The 27996-nt window shown below is 43.3% G+C and overlaps 1 protein-coding gene across 1 annotated transcript; it reads left to right on the top strand.

Moving 5' to 3' along the window:
- The first annotated feature begins 426 nt into the window (after nucleotides 1–426).
- Nucleotides 427–27996, top strand: LOC126335232 (uncharacterized). Its single transcript, XM_049998275.1, has 3 exons — nucleotides 427–635; nucleotides 12049–12213; nucleotides 26305–27996. Exons 1-3 carry the CDS (start codon nucleotides 587–589, stop codon nucleotides 26658–26660), a joined length of 570 nt encoding a protein of 189 aa, XP_049854232.1. The 5' UTR covers nucleotides 427–586; the 3' UTR covers nucleotides 26661–27996.

The following is a 27996-nucleotide window of genomic DNA, read 5'->3' as shown; positions in this document are numbered from 1 at the left end:
GCCCACTCGAATCTGTGCCTGTCTGCACTCTGCGTATGCACTTCTGCTGGTTGGCAGCGCTGCATGAGGCAAGGGCAGAGTGCACACCTCCCCCCCCCCCCTCCCCTCCTCCACCCTCTCCTATGGTACCTTGCTCCGCTCCTCACTATCTTTCACTGTCCGTCTTCGAAAGCGTCAAAGAAAACTTGCGCAGATGGTATCTAATTTTAGAAAATGTCACGACCTTAATGGTTCTCGCTACGATATGTTCTCGGAAACGAAGAGGCTGTACCTAGTGATTCTTCCAGCATTAGAGCGGCATTGTTCTTCTCACCGAGTTTGCACAGCGAGACCAAAAACATGTTTACGTCACTTATCTCGCAGCGTAGTGCGAGCACCTGGCTGCAGTTTCCACCTTGTTTTAGGAACACTAATGCCGTATGTCACAATGTAATCCGATAGTGTGACGAAGGTAGTACGCAACATTTACGACCTAGTTCGTCGGTAAGGGCTTAGAGATAATCTTGTTCCGCTGAAGAAGGAAATATTAGCTCCGTATAAAGGAGACCGCAGTACGGCATATGTCAAGTATTTGCTTGCAGAAGCAATGATGAAGAGCCTGGTTTTCGCACTTGTGCTGGCTGCTGTAGGATTCGGTAAGTGCGACACAAATTTAGCAATGGAACTAGAGTGCCGTTTTACGTAACAGGCATGTCTGGTACTATCGGATGTGTAAGTTTTTTCAAAACGTAACATTTTTTTGAAGGTTGTACTGGAACATTCTTCACATGAAGCAATACTTTGACACCTTACTTAGTCAATATGCACTATCTCATGATGTTCACCTCGATAGCTGACTGGCGCCGGCACGGTAATTCAGTGAGTAAAGAGTTCGTTCAGAGTGTTAGCTGCCTCCTGTACTAAAAAAAAAAAACCTTGAACAGATGTCCTAGGACGTCCACCCCGAACAAATACAACGAACAATAACGAACAAAATTAGATCAAGAAAAAAAAGTGGTCAGCGCGATGGAATGCCATGCACAAGGGCCCAGGTTCGATTCCTGGCTGGGTCGGAGATTTCTTCCGCTCAGGGACTGGATGTTGTGTTTCCTTCATCATCATCAACTCATCCCCATCGACGCACAAGTCGCCGAAGTGGCGTCAACTACAAAGACTTGCACCAGGCGACCGGTCTACCCGACGGGAGGCCCACGCCACACAACATTTCATTTTTACTGTCTGATCAAAAGTATCCGGACTTCTATTAGTTGATATTAGTATGGTGTGTCTCCGCTTTTCGCATTTGTGATGTCTAGAATCCTAGTTGGGACACTTTCAACGAGGTGTCTGAATGTTTAGGGATAAAAGCTAGTCCATTTTTATTCAAGACTGGAAACCAAAGAAGGTAGTGATGTTGGACACTAGGGTCTGGAGCAGAGTCAACGTTCCAACTCATCCCAAAGATGTTATCTTGCCGGCAGGTCGAAACTCTGGGCAGGCCAGCCCATTTCAGGAATTTATTGTCAATAAACAATTTCGTCACAGGAGTCGCTTTATGACAAGATGTTCTGTCACTCTGATACAGCCATCGTCTCCGAATTGTTCCTCTGCTGTATGTAGTACACAGTCTTGTAGAATGTGCTCATATCCTCCCATTTGAAGGGGGATCACACCCTTAACACAAAAAACACGCCAGTACTCTGTCTTCTTTGTACTCCACTGTGGCACTGCACATAATGGCATGATATCATTCACCAAACCTAAATGCTAAAATCGGATTTCCACAGGATACAGCGTCATTCATCACTCCAAATCATTCACTTCCAGTCATGCACAGTCCAATGGCGTCGCTCTTTACGTTACATCTGACTACAGCAATGTGTTACGTGTGAGGAATGCTCGACCACTGTAGCCCATTACTTTTGATTTCCTACGCGCACTCGTTGATAGTACTGTGCAACTTGCTGATATGATACGATGTTTATAACCATGTGCCGCCTTGCTCCATGGTCCCTGTCAGTCACTAAACGAAGTGTGCTGGTTTCGGTTTAGCTGTGGTCGTTCCTTCTTGTTTCCTCTTCACCATCACATCACCATCTTTACAAGGATTGAAATGTCCCCGACGGATTTATTTCTCAGGTGTCAATAAGCGATTGGTCCACGTTCGATGTCAATCATCACGCCTGAACGACCAATTCTGGTGTTATCCCTTCTCTACTGACAACAGAATACTCCATGTTTGTCTTAAAACTGGTGCGTCCATCTTTCGTGACATCTAATGCTCAATTACGCTTCACATAAGGGTATCGAGATAGTTTTAATCCACCAGTGTATATCATAAATGTAAGTGTGGCTTGTCCTTGAATGTCGCTGTAAACGATATGGTAGTATAGCCGCCCGTCCGTGCCCCATCCGTGGTGACGGTTTCGGTTCAGAACTACAGTTCGAAGGTTGTGGGTGTCAAAAGAGGATATCACACTATTGGAATTCTTATGGCAAGTCACTGAAACGGCTGGGAATTGTGTTCCGAAGCGACCTGCTGGCCAGGACGTTCGTTCTAGAATGTTGGAGAATGTTCCACAATGCTTAGAATCTTCCAGAAGAATCGAGAATGTTCTCAAATGTCTCAGTGATGCGAAGCGAAGCTTCTTTTTTCAACAAATAGAATTATAAAATTCTGTGTAATGAGAATATACTTTCGTTTATTTTTATCTATTTTTACACCCTTCGCAGTTCGGTCCTTTTTATTTTTGGAGGACTGCATCAGATATGAAATTGTAGTGTATAGAAAAGAAATTTTTACTGCAAAATGTTTTAACTGGATCGTAAATGTTTATAAACTTGAGCTTGTTCATCAACTTGCTTGGTTTGTCAAAGAATCTATCGATTTGTTCGTTGCTGGAACCTGCAACTGCTTGTTGCAAACTCGTGGATTCAGCTGTCCTCGGCATTATATCTTCATCTTCTCATAAAATCATAGGCCAAGTAAGAGTCTTTACAGATTTAAGTTTTCATTTATTGAACCGATGCATTCGGCCTGTATGCACATTGGATTTAAGAACTCATCTTTACTCAAAGACACATGCTGCCTATTTAAATTTTTACCACGACCGTACAACACTGTTAATTGTTCATACTCAGCCTCACCGCAGAAAACTTATTATTTCCTAAAACAGGTTTTTATGCTCTCAGTTTCGACGTATAGCGTTAATCTTTCTCCTAATGTAATCTTGCAACGCAATGTTTCTCAGTCGCTCCAGAAAAATAATTTCAAGAAGTCCCTTTCTTTGTTTTCCTTCGTATTATTGTCAGGTCACTTTTGTTCCGACATCCCAAAGTTCACCTGATAAAAAGAAATTGAAAATTTAAGTTTTTGTGTTACTTGTTTTTTTTTCGGTACGATCCGAAATTGCTTTGTCCGATACAACCGAAACGTAAAGCTCTGATAGCTTATCATTCTCATTGTTATTACTTGGGTTATACATTGTCACAGTCTGGAAAATAATCAACAATACCAGCTACATTTAAAGATAAACAAAAAATGTGATGTTACTTACTTACAAACAAAACTCAACATGCCCATGTTAAGTTCGTTCACCAAAAAACTAGACAGGAAAATATACATTGACACTTCGGAAAGTTGTGTTGTATTGATTCAAAATCATGTGAGTCACCTTGTTCCCCCATATCTCACATTGTAGTGTTGCGACAGATGTTGTCACTAGTGCTATAGTTTAGAAGTATCTCTTGTCCGATACAATCGGCTGTCCAACGCTTGCCGACCTTTTACGTCCTGTGTAGAACACTTCTAACCCCCGCAGTAGTGCGACTGGAGGATATGTGGGAAGATAATGCATAAGTATCCAGTTTCCTTGGAACGGAAAAGCTTCTGTCTACAAATCAAAACATATTTATAAAAGCAGCACTTGTAAGAATCTCAGCTTGCCCTTTTCTCACGTAATATCCTGAGAACCACGGATGAAGGAAAGTAGGCAGGTTCCATATTCCTAATTTTCCGAAAGCGGTTACCACGGTACTACAGTGCAGGCTGTTAACGAAGATTCACGGATACGGAATTGGTTCCCAGATGTGTAAGTGGCTGAAACACTTCTTAAGTAAGAGAATCCAGTATGTTGTCCTCGACGGCGATTACGTATCAGACACAAGGGTATCGTCAGGATTGTCCCAGGGAGGTGTGTCACGACCGCTCCTCTTGTCTACGTACGTCAGCGATGTGACGGACAGAGTGAGCAGCTATTTTTGGTTGTTTGCTGATGACCCTATGGTATAAGGGAAGGTGTCGTCGTTGAGTGGCTGTAGGAGGATACGAGATGACTCAGACAAATTTTTTAGTTGGCGTGATGAATGGCAGTTAGAAAAATGTAACTTACTGCAGATGAGTAGGAAAAACAAACCTAAACTACTGGCCACTAAAATTACCACACCACGAAGATGACGTGCTACAGACGCGAAATTTAACCGACAGGAAGAAGACGCTGTGATATGCAAATGATTAGCTTTTCAGAACATTCACACAAGGTTGCCGCAGGTGGCGACACCTACAACGAGCTGAAATGAGGAAAGTTTCCAACCGTTTTATCAGACACGAACAGCATTTGACCAGCGTTGCCTGGTGAAACGTTCTTGTGATGCCTCGTGTAAGGAGGAGAAATGCGTACCATCACGCTTCCGACTTTGATAAAGGTCGGACTGTAGCATATCGCGATTGCGGTTTATCGTATAGCGACATTGCTGCTCGCGTTGGTCGAGATCCAATGACTGTTAGCAGAATATGGAATCGATGGGTTTAGGGCGGTAATAGGGAACGCCGTGCTGGATCCCAACGATTTCGTATCACTAGCAGTCGAGATGAAGGCATCTTATCCGCATTGCTGTAAAGGATCGCGCAGCCACATCTCGATCCCTGAGTCAACAGATGGGCACGTTTGCAAGACAACAACCATCTGCACGAACAGCTCGATGACGTTTGCAGCAGCATGGACTATCAGCCCGGAGGCTATTTCTGCGGTTACCCTTGACGCTGCATCACAGACAGGAGGGTTTGCGACGGTGTACTCAACGACGAACCTGGGTGCACGAATGGCGAAACGTCATTCTTTCGGATGTATCCAGGTTCTGTTTACAGCATCATGATGGTCGCATCCATGTTTGGCGACATCGCGGTGAACGCACATTGGAAGCGTGTATTCTTCATCGCCATACTGGCGTATAACCCGGCGTGATGGTATGGGGTTCCATTGGTTACACGTCTCGGTCACCTCTTGTGCGCATTGACGGCACTTTGAACAGTGGACGTTACATTTCAGATGTGTTTCGACCCGTGGCTCTACCATTCATACGATCCCTGTGAACCATACATTTCAGCAGGAATATGCACGACCGCATGTTGCAGGTCCTGTACGGAGCTTTCTGAATACAGAAAATGTTCGACTGCTGCCCTGACCAGCACACTCTCCAGATCTCTCACCAAATGAAGACGTCTAGTCAATGGTGGCCTAGCAACTGGCTCATCACAATACGTCAGTCACTACCCTTGATTAACTGTAGTATCGTGTTGAAGCTGCATGGGCACCTGTACCTGTACACGCCTTCCAAGCTCTGTTTGACTCAATGCCCAGGCGTATCAAGGCCGTTATTACGGCCAGAGGTGGTTGTTCTGGGTCCTGATTTCTCAGAATTTATGCACACAAATTGCGTGAAAATCTAATCACATGTCAGTTTTAGTGTAATACACTCCTGGAAATGGAAAAAAGAACACAATGACACCGGTGTGTCAGACCCACCATACTTGCTCCGGACACTGCGAGAGGCCTGTACAAGCAATGATCACACGCACGGCACAGCGGGCACACCAGGAACCGCGGTGTTGGCCGTCGAATGGCGCTAGCTGCGCAGCATTTGTGCATCGCCGCCGTCAGTGTCAGCCAGTTAGCCGTGGCATACGGAGCTCCATCGCAGTTTTTAACACTGGTAGCATGCCGCGACAGCGTGGACGTGAACCGTATGTGCAGTTCACGGACTTTGAGCGAGGGCGTATAGTGGGCATGCGGGAGGCCGGGTGGACGTACCGCCGAATTGCTCAACACGTGGGGCGTGAGGTCTCCACAGTACATCGATGTTGTCGCCAGTGGTCGGCGGAAGGTGCACGTGCCCGTCGACCCGGGACCGGACCGCAGTGGCACGGATGCACGCCAAGACCGTAGGATCCTACGCAGTGCCGTAGGGGACCGCACCGCCACTTCCCAGCAAATTAGGGACACTGTTGCTCCTGGGATATCGGCGAGGACCATTCGCAACCGTCTCCATGAAGCTGGGCTACGGTCCCGCACACCGTTAGGCCGTCTTCCGCTCACGCCCCAACATCATACAGCCCGCCTCCAGTGGTGTCGCGATAGGCGTGAATGGAGGGACGAATGGAGACGTGTCGTCTTCAGCGATGAGAGTCGCTTCTGCCTTGGTGCCAGTGATGGTCGTATGCGTGTTTGGCGCCGTGCAGGTGAGCGCCACAATCAGGACTGCATACGACCGAAGCGCACAGGGCCAACACCCGGCATCATGGTGTGGGGAGCGATCTCCTACACTGGCCGTACACCTCTGGTGATCGTCGAGGGGACACTGAATAGTGCACGTTACATCCAAACCGTCATCGAACCCATCGTTCTACCATTCCTAGACCGGCAAGGGAACTTGCTGTTCCAACTGGACAATGCACGTCCGCATGTATCCCGTGCCACCCAACGTGCTCTAGAAGGTGTAAGTCAACTACCCTGGCCAGCAAGATCTCCGGATCTGTCCCCCATTGAGCATGTTTGGGACTGGATGAAGCGTCGTCTCACGCGGTCTGCACGTCCAGCACGAACGCTGGTCCAACTGAGGCGCCAGGTGGAAATGGCATGGCAAGCCGTTCCACAGGACTACATCCAGCATCTCTACGATCGTCTCCATGGGAGAATAGCAGCCTGCATTGCTGCGAAAGGTGGATATACACTGTACTAGTGCCGACATTGTGCATGCTCTGTTGCCTGTGTCTATGTGCCTGTGGTTCTGTCAGTGTGATCATGTGATGTATCTGACCCCAGGAATGTGTCAATAAAGTTTCCCCTTCCTGGAACAATGAATTCACGGTGTTCTTATTTCAATTTCCAGGAGTGTATATCTGTCTAATGAATACCTGTTTATCATCTTCATTTCTTCTTGGTGCAGCTATTTTAATAGCCAGTAGTGTATAATGTTCGAATACAGTGTTAGTAGTGCGCTGCTTGAGACAGCCACGTCAATTAAATATCTAGTCGTAACAATGGAAAGCGATAGGGAACGGAACATGGATGCAAGAAAGGTAATAGAGAAGGAGAATTGACGACTTCTGTTTCTTGGAGAATTCTAGGAAAGTGTAACTCATCTGCTAAGGAGACCACGTATAGAACAGTAGTGAGACTCGTTATTGGGTGTTGCTCGAGTGTTTGGGATCTTCAAGAGATCGGAGTAAAGAAAGACATCGAATTATTTCAGAGGCGTACAGCTAGGTTTGTTTCCGGTAGGTTCGAACAACACGCAAGTATTGTGGAAATGCTTCGTAAACTCAAATGAGAATTATAATGTTACTTAAAATCCGTCTTGATTGCAAATTTTTTTTTATTCATATGACCGGTTTCGGCTCATTCAGAACCATCTTTAGATCTGATATTTTAGTTACAGGAGTAACCCTTCCAAATCCAGCAATTTTCACATGCTACGTCACTAAAATATCAGATCTGAAGATGGTTCTGAGTGAACCGAAACCGGACATATGAATAAAAAAAAATGCAATCAAGACGGATTTTAAGGAACATTATAAAATTACTGATTGCTGTTATCCCATAAGACATTATGTCTGTTTTTTCAAATGAGAATTCCTGAATGGAAGTGGATACTCTTTTCGCGAAACACTTGAGAAAATGTAGAGAAACGGCATTTGAGACTGATTACAGAATGATTCCACTAGCATCAACGTACAATCGCGTAAAGACCACGAAGATAAGATAAGAGAAAACAGGGCTCGCACGTAGGCATGCAGTCGTCTTTCTCTTGCATTGCCAACAGGAAAGGAAATGACTAGTGGCGGTACAAGATACCCTCCGCCATGCACCATATGGTGGCATATGGAATACAGATACAAACAGTTCTAATGCTGTACGTGAAAAGAATCAGGCTGGTTTAGAATTTAATAGTGGCCAGCGGCTAAGTAAAAATAAATGTCTTGTGACCGGGGCCTCCCGTCGGGTAGACCGTTCGCCGGGTACAAGTCTTTCGATTTGACGCCACATCAGCATTTGCACGTCGATGTGGATGAAGTGGTGATGACTAGGACAACACAACACCCAGTCCCCGAGCGGAGAAAAATCTCCGACCCAGCCGGGAATCGAACCCGGGCCCCTAGAATTGACATTCTATCGCGCTGACCACTCAGCTACCAGGGACGGACAACGGCAAAGTAATTTTCTCTTATTTAAATTGATTTTGACTTGTTATAATTCTTTCTGATGTGAAACTTTTAGACGAAAGAGGCCTTATATCCAGGTATAAAATGTTTAACATCATTTATAAGACTACCTTGAACAATTGTTATGTTTTTCAAATACGAAGATCATAACCTTATATTAGGAGTTTTAAATTAAAAAATGCACCAAAGACTATAGAAGAAACATTACAAAGAGATAAAAGGTGCACAATTTAGGTTTAGACAGATGCTGGGTACCAGAAAGTCATTAGCTGCAATGAAAATCTTGTCCAGAACTGTTGTAGATAATAAATAAGCTTTTGATCGCATATAGCATCATAAAACAACGTAGCCGCTCAGTTTTGTAGGTCAGAATAACGTACAATGTTTTGAAAACGTATACTGGAACGAAACTGCGCGGGCAACTTCGTATAAGCTGTCTTCAACTCAAGGCAGATCAGGTGAGTGGCAACGAAGGCCTTAGGGCTATCGGACTTAGAGATGGACAGAAAGTGGATCAACAATATCCACTATAATGACTGCGTTGTCGTAATTGCTGATGAAACAGAGGATCTATAACAACTAATCGACATAATTAGAGAACACGGTAAATTCATAGGCCTAGATATCAATACCAAGAAATGTAACTTGCGATCATCCCATGGAACCTCAACTTAATTCGAGACCCTAGCGCAACATTTAATCCTGCCTGTTCAACAGTAACGTTCCAGCTTCCACTTGGAGTGATTCTGATGAAGTGGAAAACTGGAACGAACCGTTGCCTAATGTTCAGAGTGGGGAATCTGTATTCTGTATCAAATATCTTTGGAAAGTTGCCTACACAGTTAAGGCAGGAAACTGGGAATCGCTACAAATTAAGAAGGAATATTACAGGATTGTTTTTCCGCCTCGTCTGCTTTAATCTACCTTTTTTCTACATTTAGAGAAAGATGCCAGTCATCACCCCAGATATAGTACCCATCTACCCTGTATCCTCCTACAATCACTCAACGATAACAATTCTGTATACTGTACAGCGTCATCTGTAAACAGATCGCTGTTCATCCCGTCCGTCTGATCATTTATGAATATAGAGAATAACAGGGGTCGTAGCACCCTCGTCTCTGATGAATACTCGCTGTCGAGGACAACGTACTGGCTTCTATTACTTAAGAAGTTTTCGAGCCACTCACATATCTGTGAACTTATTCCATGGGCTCTTACCTTCGTTAAAAGTCTGCATTGGGACACTATGACGAACACTTCTAGGAAATCTAGCAATATGATATCTGCCTGTTGCCAGTTATCCATAGTTCGCAAGATATTAAATGAGAAAAAGGAGGGCTGAGTTTCGCACAAGCGACGCTTTTTAAATCAGGGTTGGTTTGTGGACAGAAGCTTTACCGTGGCAAAGAAATTTGTTGTATTCAGACTAAGAACATCATCAGGAATTCTGCAGTAATCTCAAGTTAAGGGCACTAGCCTGTGATTTTGCGGGTCCGTTCTTTCATCCTTCGTATGTAGGGGTGTCACGTTCGCTGTTTTCCAGTCGCTAGGGACTTCGCGCTGGACGAGAGATTGATATATAAAATTGACAGAATAAGCTTCTTTTGTCAATTTTATATATGAAAAGAGCGTCTCGGCTTCATCTAATCGAATGTACCATCATGTGATGTAACAAGGCTCACTATTTCTGATTAAGATATTTTTACAAATATCGAAACCTAGTTCAAGGGGCTACTGATTAGCTGATTTTTCAACGTCTTCGGATGTGCATAGTTACTGTTTCGCAGCCATGTTTTACATTTTCATAACTGACTTATTTAGTTTCATAACCGAGAAAGATCTTTAACATAGTTGTGAATTGTGTGGATCGGAATATTGTACCACTTTTGGCACCTCATTATGGAAACTTGGGAAATCTACCTGAGGAAAGAAATTAGACGTTCTGGACGGTTTTAAAACAAACAAACAAAAAAATTGACGCTGAAACTGGAATTGTCTTGCTTGTCAATTAGTTACATGCTTATATGTATAGGGGTGCCTTCAACTTGAAATGGCAAATGTTCTCGAAAACAGTTCGAAAAGAGATGTAAGACTGAGAATATCCTCAAAACATTTATAAAACTATTCTTTCAATTCTTGCAACGCCACAGTGAATTCTTTAAACATCACACTTCCTTTAACGCCAGTGAGCTTAGGAAAATGGACTGCCTTTGTCAAATGTGTCCCTTCTACAACGAGATATTCTTCTTAAGTGCATCCCCATCAAATCAGAAAGAAGTTATCTTGTAAGATTTTACTGTGAGCAGTGTGCATCCATGTCCACTTAGCTCGTCCTGTTAGCAGCGCCGTCTAATGCGCTTCTTCCCGAGAGGGAAGGCGTGCCGGTCGTAAGAGCTGACGGTAGGATTAGAGAGCGGCGCAGACCCACGAAGCTATGAACCCAGGTTGTCAACAAGGCGCCGTGGAAGGTGGCGATGGCTCCATAATCGTGTGGACTGTATTTACATGGATTGGACTGGGACCTCTAGTCCAACCGAACCGATCATAGACCGTCTGCAGCCATTCAAGGACTTCTTATTCCCAAACAACGACGGAATTTTTACGGATAACAATGCGCCATGTCATCAGGCCATAACTGTTCGCGATTGGTTTGAAAAACATTCAGGACAGTTCGAGAGAATGATTTGGCCACTCAGTTCCAGACATGAATCCCATCAAACATTTGTGGGACACGATCGAGAGGTCAGTTCGTGCAGAAAATCATGCATCAGCAACACTTGCGCAATTATGGATGGCTCTAGAAGCAGTGTGACTCAATATTTCTGCGTGGGACTTGCAGCCGCTTGTTGAGTCCATGCCACGCCGAGGTGCAGTGGTACGCCCAGCGAAAGAGGTTCAAATGGTTCAAATGGCCGTGAGCACTATGGGACTTGACATCTGAGGTCATCAGTACCCTAGAACTTAGAACTACTTAAACCTAACTACCCTAAGGACATCACATGCATCCATGCCCGAGTTCGAACCAGCGACCGTAGCAGCCGCGTGGTTCCGGACTGAAGCGCCTAGAACCGCTCGGTTACAGCGGTCGGCGGCGAAATAGGGTCCGACACGATATTAGAAGGTATCCCAAGACTTTTGTCACCTCAGTGTATGTGAAGTCTTGTCTGCTGTTGTCCATGGCCTCCAGTGTTCACTCACCTGCGACTCGACAACCCATTTCAGCCAACGCCACTCCTAACGAAGACGTGGCGCTGAATTCGAAACTCTTACCAGTCATGTGTACCCTCGCCCGTGCCAGGAATGCATGATCAGCGCTGGCACCAACAGACAAGTGGAACGCGAATTCAAAACAACGAAGTAAATCAATTTCAAAGCACTTTGCATGGACACCGACAGATGTTTGAGATTTTTATGGATACCATAAAGGACGATGGAGTAATGTAATGATTAATTGCAGAAGCAGCACACACTTTACATATGTTCTGGAATTTTTAAAGTTATGTTTCCAGTGTCTACCTTTGACCTTCTCAACGGATGAGGTGACAAGTATGCTCTTGCTATTACAGTGGCGCCGTATCCGCGCTATGAGGAGGTGGTGCGCAGCCCCAAGGACTTCGACCTGCTCTACAGCTCGACGTCAGGACCTCACAACGAGACGTGGTACTTTGCCTCCGTAGTCAACCTAACGTCCATCATCATCCCGTCGCAGATCTTCAACTTCTGGAGCTCAGGTAGGCACAGAGTTACTGGCTTCGAAGTGTCTGAAAAGTATTCAGTCGTTACGGAATCTGTGGCAAATTGATTAAGTGTCAGGATAGAGCTCCAAAGGTTCGGGGCTCGATCCCTGGTTAGTCCTACAATCTTTACCTGTTACATATAGACTCTGGGAAGAATGATTGCTTAAACACCTCTGCACACCCTGTAATTAATCTCATATCCCTACGGGAGAGAAACATACGGGATTGGAGTATATTTCCAAATTCATCACTTCAAGTTGGCTCTTAAAAGTTTGCAAGTAAGCTTTCACAGGACAGTTTATGTTTATCTTCAAGTGCTTGGCAGTTTAGATTTTTACCGTCTCCATGATCCTCTCCCATGGACCAAAAACAGTGGTTATTTGTACATCTGTTCTTTATACACATACATGGTAGTCCTATTTGGTACGGATCCCACACACTTCAGTAATAGTGCAGCATGGGTCGCACTTGTGTGCTCCTAACAAACTCTTTTGTAGACCGATTGCATTTCCCTAGTAGTCTACCAATGAACCTATGTTAGCCACCTGCTTTTCCTATGACTGACCCTATGCGATCGCTCTGTTGCATATCCCTAAAAAACTGCGGATAAATTCTACACCACAAAGAAAGATGCCCCACAGGGATCGGTTCTAGCCTCGATTTTGTTTACCTTGTACCTTGTACACCAGTGACATAGTTGCCACTGATTCCGTAGTTTTCGTTTCTTCGACGATCTAGCGACAGCGACTCAAAATAGTACAGTAGAAGAAGGTGAACAAACACTTACTCACGCTCTAGGATAGACATACCCTTAATACAGAAAGTGGATACTTTGCCCGAACCCTACAAAAAAGAAGTCAAAAGAAGTCAGCTCTTTGCACCTTGCCAGGAGAATGGCAAACAGAGAATTGAATTCACACTCCGAAACAGAACAAAACAAAACAAAAATACGACATAGTCGACATCTTAAATATTTCGATTTGACTCTCGATAGATCCCTGATATTTAGGAAACACCTAGAACTAACAGAATATACACTAAAATCAAGATATAAAATATTAATAAAACTGGTGGGTGCTAGCTCCTATTTGTAATCTAATGCAAACACCTTAAGAATTGCAGCACAAGCACTTGTGTATCCTGCCACCAAATACTGATCTTCTATTCGGAGTAGAAGTTGCCATGCCAACAAAATAGATATCCATCTAAATGACACCATGAGGATCGGGAGAGGAACCCTTAAATCAACACCAATAATCTGGCTGTCAATAATCGCAAATACTACCCCCTCAACTCTCCGACGACAACAGGCAGTAACAAATGAACTGATAAAACTCAAAATCCCCAGAGACTTACCATTTCATGAAACGCTAAACAGTTTACTACGCTCCGACTAAAATCTACAGAATAAAACTGGGTAAACAATGGCTAAATCGCCGCAAAAAGCTATAATCTGAAAGATGAGTGCAAAAATGATAGACGTCTTTCCATACGCATAAGAAATTGGATAAAATAGATAAGGCCATCCAACACCAGGGAGCGAACCCACCAAGACAAATATGGAGTTTAATCAACCGTGTCAGAACTGGCCTCGCCGTGATCAAAGCAATGCTGCACAAATAAGGAATTACCGATGATGAGTAAAGCGACTGCGGAACGTCGTAACAAAAAAACAAAAAAAACAAAAAAATGGTTCAAATGGCTCTGAGCACTATGGGACTCAACTGCTGTGGTCATTAGTCCCCTAGAACTTAGAACTACTTAAACCTAACTAACCTAAGGACATCACACACATCCATGCCCGAGGCAGGATTCGAACCTGGGACCGTAGCAGTCGCACGGTTCCGGACTGCGCGCCTAGAACCGCGAGACCACCGCGGCCGGCACGTCGTAACAGACATAGGAGCACATTTTGCACGGCTGCCAAGGAAGAAAATTCATGGGCACCTGGAAAGATCTCGTGGACACCTGCAGCAATTAAATGACTGGAGTCTTTGAATATCCAACTATGATGGAAAATGGATATCTGGACTACTTTTAGCTATTGCCGCTTCTCCAGCTTTCATTATTACTTATACATAGATATCTATATATACGTGCATTTTCTTGTATTGTTTTATATCATTTTATCTTTTTTGTATCAATCGAATTGTATGTAATGAAAAAGTATAATACTGTTGTTGTTGTGGTCTTCAGTCCTGAGACTGGTTTGATGGAGCTCTCCATGTTACTCTATCCAGTGCAAGCTGCTTCATCTCCCAGTTGGTACTGCAGCCTACATCCTTCTGAATCTGCTTAGTTTATTCATCTCTTAGTCTTCCTCTACCATTTTTACCCTCCACGCTGCCCTCCAATACTAAACTGGTGATCCCTTGATGCCTCAGAACATGTCCTACGAGCCGATCCCTTCTTCTAGTCAAGTTGTCTCACAAACTCCTCTTCTCCCCAATTCTATTCAGTACCTCCCCATTAGTTATGTGATCTACCCATTTAATCTTCAGCATTCTTCTGTAGTACCACATTTCGAAAGCTTCTATTCTCTTCTTCTCCAAACTATTTATCGTACATGTTTCACTTCCATACATGGCTACCCTCCATAAAAATGTTTTCAGCAACGACTTCCTGACACCGAAATCCACACTCGATGTTAACAAATTTCTCTTCTTCAGAAACGCTTTCTTTGCCATTGCCATTCTACATTTTATATCCTCTCTACTTCGACCATCATCAGTTATTTTTCTCCCCAAATAGCAAAACTTCTTCACTACATAAGTGTCTCAGCATCACCCGAGTTAACTCGACTGTATCCCATTATCCTCGTTTTGCTTTTGCTGATGTTCATCTTATATTCTCCTTTTAAGACACTGTCCATTGCGTTCAACTGCTCTTCCAAGTCATTTGCTGTCTCTGACAGAATAACAATGTCATCCGCGAAGTTTTTATTTCTTCTCCATGGATTTTAATACCTACTCCGAATTTTTCTTTTGTTTCCTTTAGTGCTTGCTCAATATACAGATTGAATAACATCAGGGATAGGCTACAACCCTGTCGCACTCCCTTCCCAACCACTGCTTCCCTTTCATGTCCCTCGACTCTTATAACCGCCATCTGGTTTCTGTACAAATTGCAAATTGCCTTTCTCTCCCCGTATTTTACCCCTGCCACCTTAAGAATTTGAAAGAGAGCATTAGAGTCAACATTGTCAAAAGCTTTCTCCAAGTCTACAAATGCTAGAAACGTAGGTTTGCCTTTTCTTAAGCTAGCTTCTATGATCTACATCTACATCTACATACATACTCCGCAATCCACCGTACGGTGCATGGCGGAGGGTACCTCGTACCGCAACTAGAATCTTCTCTCCCTGTTCCACTACCAAACAGAACGAGAGGAAAATGATAGCCTATATGCCTCTGTACGAGCCCTAATCTCTCTTATCTTCGTGGTCTTTCCGCGAAATGTAAGTTGGCGACATTAAAACTGTACTGGAGTCAGCCTCAAATGCTGGTTCTTTAAATTTCCTCAGTAGCGATTCACGAAAAGAACGCCTCCTTTCCTCTAGAGACTCCCACCCGAGTTCCTGAAGCATTTCCGTAACACTCACGTAATGATCAAACTTACCAGTAACAAATCTAGCAGCCCGCCTCTGAATTGCTTCTATGTCCTCCTTCAATCCGACGTGATAGGGATCCCAAACGCTCGAGTAGTGCTCAAGAATAGGTTGTCTTAGTGTTTTATAAGTAGTCACCTTCACAGATGAACCACATCTTCCCAAAATTCTACCAACGAACCGAAGACGACTATCCCCCTTCCCCACAACTGCTATTACGTGCATGTCCCATATCGCTCTGCAATGTTACGCCCAAATATTTAATCGACATGACTGTGTCAAGCGCTACACTACTACTGGAGTATTCAAACATTACAGGATTCTTTTTCCTATTCATCTGCATTAATTTACATTTATCTATATTTAGAGTTAGCTGCCATTCTTCGCACCAATCACAAATCCTGTCCAAGTCATCTTGTGTCCTCCTACAGTCACTCAACGACGACACCTTCCCGTACACCACAGCATCATCAGCAAACAGCCTCACATTGCTATCCACCCTATCCAAAAGATCATTTATGTAGATAGAAAACACAGCGCACCTACCACACTTCCCTGGGGCGCTCCAGATGATACTCCCACCTCCGATGAACACTCACCATCGAGGACAACGTACTGGGTTCTATTACTTAAGAAGTGAAGATGGCGGATAGTGCGGTGTATCGTATTGAGAACGCTTTTGTGATGATCGTAAAAGTGGCAGAAGAAGGAGGATATATGAAGAAGGAAATGAAGAACGACTTACCAGAGGCGGTGAGTGAAATATGAAAATGTTTACAATCTTTGAAAAACGAAACAAAGCAAATAAGGTGGAGAATAGGAATACTACAAGAGAGGTTAGGAACATCCAACAAGAGACGAGCGCAGGGGAAGACAGCTGCACTGGTGGACAACTAGCGACATCTATTGGAGAAACTCAGGAAACATCACATAGCAGACAGTGGCCTGCTGCGTACGTAGCGACATCTAGACGGACGAAACACCTACAGGATCTGAGAAGAACTTCAACGAAGACATCCGTGTGGGTAGCTTTCTGGAAAAAGCAAAAAAAAGACGGAAATGGGAGAACTGAGGCATAAAGTGGAGGAGATAACTGATTTCCTAAAAAACCAACTAGGGATATTAATACAAGAACAAATAAAGAAAACTCTACAAAAGGAAAGCTTCCTAGACGCAGAGAAAACCAAAACTGATGGACACAACATACAAACTAAATACAACAACAAAGTTAAACCAGAGGGAACGACAATATACAGAAATCCTCTGCTCCAGCAACAAAATCAGCTACAAGTCCAAATCAATGCACATGAGCAACATAATAAAACCCGAAATCAGGTTAATGAACTAGAGGAACCGACTTGGAGTACTGTGGCAGGGAGGAGCTGGTACAGAAGAAACCAGACTAATTATAAAACCACAATGGGTACCAAAAGACGAAGAAATGCGAGCAGCAGAAACAACAGCGTGGCTGTACATCGGTAACTTAAAGAGAACCACCACAACTACTACAGTAGTGAAATACCTTAACAAGAACGGAATACTGGGACATCTAGAATGTGAAGAACTGCGCACACTGGGCGACAAAAAAGCTTTCAAAGTAGGAATTCCGTTTGAAAAGCTACAAATCACACAAGAACCAGAATTCTGGCGAGAAAACATAAAAGTACGTCGGTTTAGTTTCCCAAGACGATGAATGGACGAGGGAACAGAGCTCAACTAAACTAAGAAGAAAACCAGAAGAGTAAGAAATAAAAGCACTCTTGTGGAATACAGAGGAAGTAAAAAGTGCTCTTAACCTAACACCAACAGACATTCTGCAAAACTCGGATCTTGCATTTCTAACAGAAACCTTCCTGATAGGCAGCCGCCAACATAAAGATTTCTATAATTATCACCTAATGGCAAAGAAGGGAGAAAGAGGACGACCCATGGGAGGAATATCTATCCTACTGAAACCCTGGATGACGCCCACAAAAAAGTCATTAAACAAGAAAATAGTATGCTAATAGAAGCGGCAAACATAAATATAATTGCAGCCTATTTTAAACCGCACACAAAGGCTGTAGAAATAATTGAAGAAATAGTCATTCTCATCAAACAACACGAAAGCAAACCCACCATTATTGCAGGCGATCTCAACTGCAGAATAGACACAGAAAACTATAAAACAAAACTAGTCGTTGAAACCCTAGAAGAAGATGGTTTCACCCTACTTAACGATAGACAGATACCTACATACATATGCCACAATGGGAAGAGCACCATTGATATCGCATTAACAAGAGGAGACATAGAAGGAAGTGTTCAACCAATATGGCATGACTCCATTACTCCTATACGAAGGCACATTCCAATGAAGATAAAAATAAGTATCGCTACGTCACCGCCAGCAAGAAAGACCCACCAAATCACACAAAGAAAAACTGATATAGAAAAATTAACAAACCAGCAAGAACAATTAACACAAATAGAAACTTTCATAGAGGAAGGGGACCTTGAAAAAGCAACAGACCAAATAGAAGACCTCCTAAAAATTCAGTGATACAAACAATCCCCAAAACAAGGACAGCCAAAAGATGGTTCGTTGCTGAATGCTACAGCAAAAGGAACACTGTTCTAAGAACCCTCCACAGACTAAGAAACTAGCATGACGTGGAAACATACAAACTGTACGCAGAAGAGAGAAGAATCTACAAAAAACTAATAGAAGAGAAGAAAAAACAATACATAGAAAGAGAGGCAAAAAGAGAAGCGGGTGAAGCAGAGAAAGACCCATACATAGCAGCAAGACCAAGAAAAATGGCTATTACACCAAATATAGACCTGAAGGAATGGGAAGCCCACTTCAGTAAGATACTGAACAAGCGAAGACTCAAAACACCCCCAAAGAAAGAGAAACAACATCAAACTAAGGAAAAACACAATTCATGGGAACCCCTAAATGAAGATGACGTGAAAGAAGTAATAAAAGCACTGAAGAACAAGAAAGCAGCAGGACCTGATAATATATATATATATATATATATATATATATATATATATATATATATATATATATATATAATGAACATATAAAAGATGCAAAAGAGGCCCTCCAACACATATGGACCAAACTGTTTAACAAATACCTGGAACTTGGAAGAATTCCGACACAATGGAGACACTCGACAATAAAAGTTCTCTACAACGGTAGAGGAGACCCAATGGGCCCAAACAAGTACACAGGCATAGCCCTGGAAAATACACAATTCAGGATGTTTTCAAAGGTAATAACACAAAAAATCCAAGCCTCTGTGGACAGTCATCTCCCAGAACGACAAATGGGTTTCAGATCTGGAAGATCAACACTTACAGCAGTCAGGCTTCTTCTAAACAACATCGATGATGCGCTACAAAATAAACAAATGTTCTACACAGTGTTCGTAGACTTTCCCAAAGCCTTTGACCTATTGGAAAGAGAGCTCATAGTCCGAAAACTGGAAAACACAATGGGAGACGATAGTGTATGGGCAAGAATAATCAAGTCAATCCTCGAATACAACTTAATTACAATATCAGACAACCTCTCTTTTTCGAACCCCATTCTGCAGTCGAACGGAGTCTTACAGGGTGACCGAATGAGCCCTTTGCTGTACATTCTTGCCACTGAAGAAGTACTCCGAATTGGAGAAAATGAAGAAGATGTGTATGTACAGTATATGCTGACGACATAGCCGTAGGTTCAACAGATATACAGAAGCTGCAGAGAATCATTGAGAAAATAGACAGATGGTGCAGTGAACACAAACTACACATAAACATAACAAAGACAGAAATGGTAATTTTCAGAAAAGGAGGCAAAACGCCCAAGAATGGGGAAATCAGTATCAGAGGACAAAAAATAAAAATTTCATCAGACTTTAAATACCTAGGAGTCACATTGCAACCAACAGCCAAATGCTTCACAAAACATACAGCAGAACGTGCAGCCCAAGCAATAATAGCAATACAGGACATCAAAAACATCCGCCTACTCAGTCTAGAAACAGCCATGAAATTATTCAACACAAAAACCTTGCCAATCATGGCCTATGGGATGGAGGTTATATGGGACCACCTGACAAAAAATCTAGAAGCACTAGAAAAGGTAAAATCGACTTATCTAAAAAGAGCACTAGGTCTCTCAAAGACAACAAGATCCAGACTAGTGTACCTGCTAGCGAGAGAGACATTCCTAATTGAAGACATCAGACTTCGATATATGATGCCACACACCAGGGCTTCCAGAAAGCAACTGAAGATCATGGAGGACAAACGAGAAAAAATATGGTCGGGGTTTTATGGCACCGAAGCAATGATGAAACGCTCATGGACAGCACCAAACTTCGAACAGCGACATGTCGTAACTAGACTTTTTATTCACGGCTTTCATCATCTAATCTGCAAAACCAAAACTTATCATGACCCAACCGCAACATGTGTATGTGAACTGCGTAACAAAGCCTGTGAACGATATCACATAGAACTATGCAGTAAAAGAGTGAAATCGATAAATGAATATGCAAAAATGTAAAATTTAAATGTAAAATGTTAAGCAAAGTAACTGTATATGGCTATTTGGCTGCAATTTTATTAAATAATTACTTAAGAAGTCTTCGAGCCACTCGCATACTTGGGAACCAATTCCATATGCTCGTACCTTAGTTAGGAGTCAGCAGTGGGGCACCGAGTCAAACGCTTTCCGGAAGTCAAGGAATATAGCATCAGTCTGATACCCTTCATCCATGGTTCGCAAGGTATCATGTGAAAAAAGGGCGAGTTGCGTTTCGCAGGAGCGATGCTTTCTAAAGCCTTCATGATGCATGGACAGCTACTTCTCTGTCTCAAGAAAATTCATTATATTCGAACTGAGAATATGTTCGAGAATCCTGCAACAAACCGATGTTAAGGATATTGGTCTGTAATTTTGAGGATTCGTCCTTCTACACTACTTATATACAGGCGTCACCTGCGCTTGTTTCCAGTCGCTCGGGACTTTACGTTGGGCAAGAGGTTCGCGATAAATGCAAGCTAAGTAAGGAGCCATTGCAGTAGAGTACTCTCTGTAAAACTGAACTGGAATCCCATCAGGACCTGGCGATTTATTTATTTTCAACCCATCCAGCTGCTTCACAAACCCAGGGATATCTATCACTATGTCCTCCATACGGGAATCTGTACGAGAGTCAAACGGCGGTATGTTTGTACGATTCTCCTGCGTGAAAGATTTCTCAAATGCTAAATTTAAAATTTCAGCTTTCGTTTTGCTGTCTTCCGTTGCCAGGCCAGACCGATCAGTGAGTGACTGGATGGGAGCCTTCCTCCCGCTTACCGATTTTACGTAAGACCATAATTTCCTTGGGTTTTCAGCAAGATCTTTTGCTAAGGTATGACGGTGGTAGGAGTTGAATGCTTCGCGCATCGCTCTTTCTACAGCAGCACGAACCTCTACTAACTTTTGCCTGTCTTCAATCTCCCGATCTTTCTTGTACCGTGAGTGCAACTGCCTTTGCTTCCTGAGCATTCTCTGAATTGCGCTGTTAAACCACGGTGGGTCTATTCCGTCCGTAACCCACTTTTTCGGCACATACTTGTCCAATGCGTGATTTACTATGTGTTTAAAATTTGCCCATAATTCTTCCACGTCCATCGTACGGAAAGTAAATGATGTCGATTCATTTACTAAGTGGGATGCTAACAACTGCTTATCTGCTCTTTCTAGTAAGAATACTCTCCTAGCCTTCTTGACCGACATTTTACCTTTCGTAACCATAGTCGTAATGACATCATGATCACTAATCCCTGTCTCAACACTGACACCGTCCATGAGGTCTGGTCTGTTCGTGGCTACCAGATCTAAAATATTTCCATTACGCGTTGGCTGTCGATTTAGCTGCTCAAGACAGTTTTCGGATAATGTGTTCAAACGTAATTCACACGACGGCTTGTCTGTACCACCTGTAATGAATCCATAGACGTCCCAGTCTATACTAGGCAGGTTGAAGTCGCCTCCGACTAATATAGCATGATCCGTGTACTTCTGCGATACAGAATGTAGACTCCCTTTGAACGATTGTAGAACTGTCACGATGGAATCTGGTGGCCGGTAATAACACCTCACAATTAACATTATTTCGCTAGCCATGTTAAACGTGTCCAGATACCTTCACAATCAAACTCTACTTCAACCTCAGAAGACACAATATTTTTGTCAACTGCAATCAAGACCTCACCTCCTACGGTGTCTAATCTGTCCTTCCGATACACGTTCCAACCCTCACTAAATATTTCAGAACTTCCTATTTCAGGGTTCAGCCAGGTTTCAGTCTTGAGAACTGGGCGCTAATGACCACTGTAGTTGTGAGCCCTAAAACCACAACAAACAAAAAAGAAACTGTCCTGAGAATAATCTGCGCGCCAGGGTCAGTGTTGCCTCACGTGTTCCAGTATTTCTACGGAATCCAAACTGATCTTCCCAGAGGTCAGCTTCTACCAGTTTTTACATTCGTCTGTAAATCCATTTACTAGATAAAATAAATAAATTCCCCATTACGAGAGTATGCTAAAAAGTAACGCATCCGAACTTTTTATTTGAACGTTATTAAAACTTTTTAAATGAAACAAAATTTATTGATATTCTATAACTGCAAGCAAGTCTCCTAAGTGGGGCCAAACAGAGAGACTTGCATCAGGCCGTCGTGCCAGACGACATTATTTATTATTTTTCATGTCTACTTATTAGCAGCCGTCTGCCGCTAGAGGGCTCCGAACTACAGCGCGCAACATCACAGTCTGCAATGCAACTAAAAGAAATATGTCGGTGCGTGAGAAACAGTGTGCTATAATCCAGTTTCGAATTCGAAAGATTCCATCTTGATATGGAGCACCCTCTCCTTCAGCATGACAATGCCATACCACACATGACCGGTGCGACTTCTGCAGCCATGTGACATCATGAGGACGTTGTCGTCGATTATCCTACATACAGTTCTCACTTGGGCCCATTCGATTTTCATTTGTTTCCAAAATTTAAAGAGCACCTTCGAGGACTTCACTTTGGTAGTGATGACGCCGTGCAAACAGTGGTGAGGTTGCAGCTCCGCCAACAAAGTCAAACATTCTATAATGACGGTATTAACAAACTGGTCACTCAATGGAAGAAATATGTTCGTTGCCAGGGTGAAACGTATAGGCCCTATGTAGACAAGAAGAATCAAGATGTAGAATGTTAATATTATTTGTTTTATTTAAAAAGCATTAAGGGGTTTCACATAAGAAAGTAGATCCATTAATTTTTAGCACGACCTCGTAGACTGAGCTACAATTTGCACAATCTGTTTCTGTGCCTGCCTGCCTGTCTGTCTCTCTTTCTCTCTCTCTTCGTGTTGACATCGGTATCTACCTTCATTCATTTTGTTTGACTGCACAGACTTGCTACATGACAAGGTAACTGATAAACTGATTTTGTCCATGAGAAACATCACATATTTGTGTCGACATAGCCATATATACTGCAGAAAACTACTATTGTAGAGGAGTCGTCGCAACAATTTGGCTTGTGAGATCAGACATCTTTCAAACAAATGGACTGTATGTTGTAAGGGCACTGATGGACTTGCTGCGTGACATAAAATCAAAATTTCACTATCAATATACACTGATGAGCCAATACATTGTGACGATCTGCTTAATACCTTGTTTGCCCGTTTTTGGGACGAAATACATCACTGATTCTGCGTATCATGGATACGACAGTTTGTTGACAGGCTTACTGAAGTATGTGGCGTTATATGTCTACGCACAGGTCATGTAATCAGCGTAAATAACGGACCGCTGAACTGCGCACGCGGTGTTGGCGCCCGATAGCGATCCAGATGGACTCCACAAGATTTACATCAGGCAAATTTGGTCTCCGAGACACAAACATGAGCTCACTATAATGCTCCTCAAACAACTATAGAACGGTTCTAGCTCTGAGACGCGGACGGTTATACTGCTGGAAGATCGTATCACCTGTCGGGAAAGACATCAAGCATAAATATGGTTCGCAGCTGGCAGTGTGTCTTCGATTACTACCACAAGTCCCATGCAAGTGCAGGAGAAGTCTCCCGTAGCGTAGTACGGCTCCCACCAGCCTGCGTCCGTGACACACAGCACCTTCAGAGCCGCCGTTTACCTCGATGACGACGTCTGTGGAGAGGACCATTGACCTAATGTAGCAAAAATGTGATTCACCCGAAGAGCCCACACGTTTCCACTGATCGACGGTGGAATCCGATGGTTCCGTGCCCACTGCAATCGTAACTGACGATGTCGTTGGGTCAACATGTCAACACGTAGCGGTGGTCTTCTGCGCAGCTCCATGTTCAACAATCTACGATGAACAGTGTGCTCTGAAACACTTGTGCGTGCACCAGCATTGTGCAGTTTCGGCAGAGATGCCGTAGATCACCACCTATCCTACTTTACAGATCAGACAAGCCTCCGAATCCCATGTTCTGTGAAGAGTCGTGGACTTCCAACAATTTAGCGCCTAGTAGCACTCTCTTTATCTGTCTACATCTACATCTACGTGATTACTCTGTTATTCACAATAAAGTTCCTGGCAGAGGGTTCAATGAACCACTTTCAGGCTGTCTCTCTGACGTTCCACTCTCGAACGGCGCTCGGGAAAAACGAGCACTTAAATTTTGCTGTGCGAGCCCTGATTTGTCTTATTTTATCGTGACGATCATTCCTCCATATGTAGGTGGGTGCCAACAAAATGTCTTCGCAGTCGGAGGAGAAAACTGGTGGTTGAAATTTCAGGAGAAGTTCCCGTCGCAATAAAAACCGCCTTTGGCTTAATGATTGCCACTCCAATTCATTTATCATGTCTGTGGCCCTATCTCGCCTATTTCATGATAATACAAAACGAGCTGCACTTCTTTGAACTTTTTAGATGTCATCCGTCAGTCCCACCTGACGCGGATCCCACACCGCTGTACTCCAGAATAGGGGGGACAAGCGTGGCGTAAGGAGTCTCTTTAAAAGACCTGATGGACCTTCTAAGTGTTCTGACAATCTTTGGTTTTCTCTACCCACAACACTATCTATGTGATCGTTCCAAGTTAGATTATTTGTAATTGTAATCGGCCGTGCGGTTCTACGCGCTGCAGTCTGGAACCGCGAGACCGCTACGGTCGCAGGTTCGATTCCTGCCTCGGGCAAGGATGTGTGTGATCTCCTTAGGTTAGTTAGGTTTAACTAGTTCTAAGTTCTAGGGGACTAATGAACGTAGAAGTTGAGTCCCATAGTGCTCAGAGCCATTTGAACCAATTGTAATCCCTAAGTATTTAGTTGAATCTGCAGCCTTAAGATTTGTGTGAGTTACCACGTAATCGAAATTTATAGGATTTCTTTTAGTACTCATATGAATAACTTCACATTTTTGTTTATTGATGATCAGTTTCCACTTTTCGCACAATGCAGGTATCTTATCTAATTCGTTTTGGGCATCTGATGACTTTACAAGACACTAAATGACAGCATCATCTGCAGATCTGCAAACAATCTAACAGGGCTAATCAGATTGTCTCCTATGTCGTTAATATATATCAGGAACAACAGAGGGACTATAACACTTCCTTGGGAATCGTCGTATATTACTTCTGTTTTACATGAGAATCCAGTCGTACAAATGCGATATTCCATAGGCACGCAGTTTGGTTAGAAGACGCTTGTGAAGAACCGCGTCGAAAGCCTTCTGGAAATCTAAAAATATGGAATCAACTTGACTTCCCCTACCGATAGCACTCATTACTTCACGAGAATAATGAGCTTGTTGTGTTTCACAAGAACGATATTTTCTGAACCCGTGTTGACTATGTGTTAATAAATTGTTTTCTTCGAGGTACTTCCTAATGATCGAACACAGTATGTGTTCCAAAACCGTATTACAAATCGACGTTAGTGATAAGGGCCTGTAATTCAGCGGATTACTCATCTCTCCCTTTTTGGGTGTTGGTGTCACTTAAGCAATTTTCCAGTCTTTAGATACGGATCTTTCCGTAGCAGCTCATGTCAATAGCACGTCAACATTCGACCAGCTTCGTCAGAGATACTCGTTCACAGGCTTTGCGTAATAATAACCTGTCCCTTGACAAAGTCGCTTATCTCAGCCCATTTATTCGCTAGGGTGGGTGGTCCCCCATGCGCATACATAATTTTCATAGCGCATTACTTGACCGCAACGTCAGGAGGCGGCATACAACCTCATGGTGGGCAGTGGTCATAATGTTTTGGCTGATTAGTGCAGATGTTAAACAGCCACCCTTCTCTCGCCCTGTGTGTTTTTTTCAATTACAGATGAGGATCCTGTAATCACATTGTCAGGACATACAATTAAATAAAATTGTTTGAAACTGATACAGATACACAGCATCTCCTGATCACAGCTTCTTTGTTGGTTCTTTTCACAGGTCCATGGACGAGTGGATCGTACAAAGAGGAGGTTGACATTTACGTGTACGAGACGGTACTCGCGAGCGGTTCCGGGTCGCAGACTTACTTGTTGGCGTCTGGCTCCTTCAACGGCACCGCCAGGTTCGGCCAGGAACTGGACATCCCGCTCAGGAACGCAACGCTCAACGGTGCGCCCCCAGTCGGGCAGTACTTCAACGCCTACAGGGGCTACAAGTACACTGTCAACATCGTCTTCAAGAAGACCGGCATCTACCCATGGTACACGACGAGGACTCTCTCCACCTACTCCGTGGTCTCGGGCATGACAAATGGAGTTGGAATTGCCATCGGACTGTCGTACACTCTTGTCTGAGAGGTTGTGCCAAATCAACGCATCGCTTTGGTTAACTACGAGACTCTACTGTCGTAGAGGCTTGCAGACTGGGGCGTTATTCACTACTCCTGCTGCTATTGTGATTCGTGCTACAAACAGTTTGTACAGCCAACTCAGTGCTTACTGAAAGTGGCCGAAAAATGCTTTCTAAGTCTGCATCTCAGCTTCAGTTTACTATCAAAAATATCAATGAACTGAAGCTGAGACGCACACATGGACAGCAAACATTTTTCAGCCGCATTCCAGTAGCACTGAGTCAGCTGGCCGCATCGTTTGAAGCAAGAAGTCATTTTCATTTTGTATCTGAACCAAAGATGTTACGTTCCGTTACCAATTGTATTATGTATTTTAGCAACATATTATTTCTCAGATTTCTTGTTTTATGATATAAGAGTCTTAGCGACAGGAAGTTTCGCTGAAATGAAAAATAAACACACAAGCAGTTACAATATGGTGAATGTGCTAGCACAAATATTTCACTAAATTTGTTCAATGTATCCTAAAAAAAAAACAACCAGGCAAGCTTGGTGCCATATGCTGTATACCCTCGTCACAAAAATTTGTCTCTTGTATATATAAACAGAGCTCGACAAATTTATGTATAATGGCTCAGACTGTAAGCCTTGTCATCTAATGAAATCTGTATCGGATGGTAAAATAGCATAAAGCTACATATAGTACAATTCAACTCTAACTAATGATCTGTAGTTGCTACTTTGCAGCATTTGAGGTAACTTATAAAGCACATTCACGAAAACGGGTATGCACGATATTAACAGTTGGTGTACTGAATGGAACTTCTGTTTAAATTTCTACAAATGTTAGATATTTTCCATAAACAAGTAAAATAACCCGATACCGTGGTGACGATAATCGCGACTCCAGAGAACAAGCCGCGCTAGAAACACTCGTAGCGCAGCAGCTGTACGGGTTGGCAGAACGAACTATACTGGGGTTCGCCAGGGGCCGCAGCCGCCAACCCATGGGCATCACGTGTGTAGACAGAGATTGATCGATGCACTGAGCTACGGCGGACAGTTCTCTTCAGTGTGCCGAGTCGTGTACAGTCTCCAGTTGCCGCCGAGTCTACAAGCTGCAGTGTTCGTCCATCGTGTCTAAGACTTAGGCTCCGTGGGTGTCGTAGGCCAGCTGTGGACTACGTGGACATTACTCAGAAACACACGGACAGGAGTCTAAATATTTCAGAGAATCTGTAATAATTTCAGTTGTCTGAATGCGCTGGACATTTGATAAGAAGATGTATCATTTAAGTTGAGTATGTCTTCGTATTTAATAAACATACTTTTATTACTAA

Source organism: Schistocerca gregaria, chromosome 2 (genome assembly GCF_023897955.1).
Source record: "Schistocerca gregaria isolate iqSchGreg1 chromosome 2, iqSchGreg1.2, whole genome shotgun sequence".
In the NCBI taxonomy this organism is placed as follows: Eukaryota; Metazoa; Arthropoda; class Insecta; order Orthoptera; family Acrididae; genus Schistocerca; species Schistocerca gregaria.
This window is presented reverse-complemented; position numbering and strand designations above follow the sequence as displayed.

Excerpts from the sequence above, each read along its gene's own strand:
- LOC126335232 (XM_049998275.1), top strand. The coding sequence starts at position 587 with ATGATGAAGAGCCTGGTTTTCGCACTTGTGCTGGCTGCTGTAGGATTC. Across the intron at positions 636-12,048 it reads GCTGGCTGCTGTAGGATTCG|TGGCGCCGTATCCGCGCTAT; the intron begins GTAAGTGCGACA and ends TTGCTATTACAG. Across the intron at positions 12,214-26,304 it reads CTTCAACTTCTGGAGCTCAG|GTCCATGGACGAGTGGATCG; the intron begins GTAGGCACAGAG and ends TTCTTTTCACAG.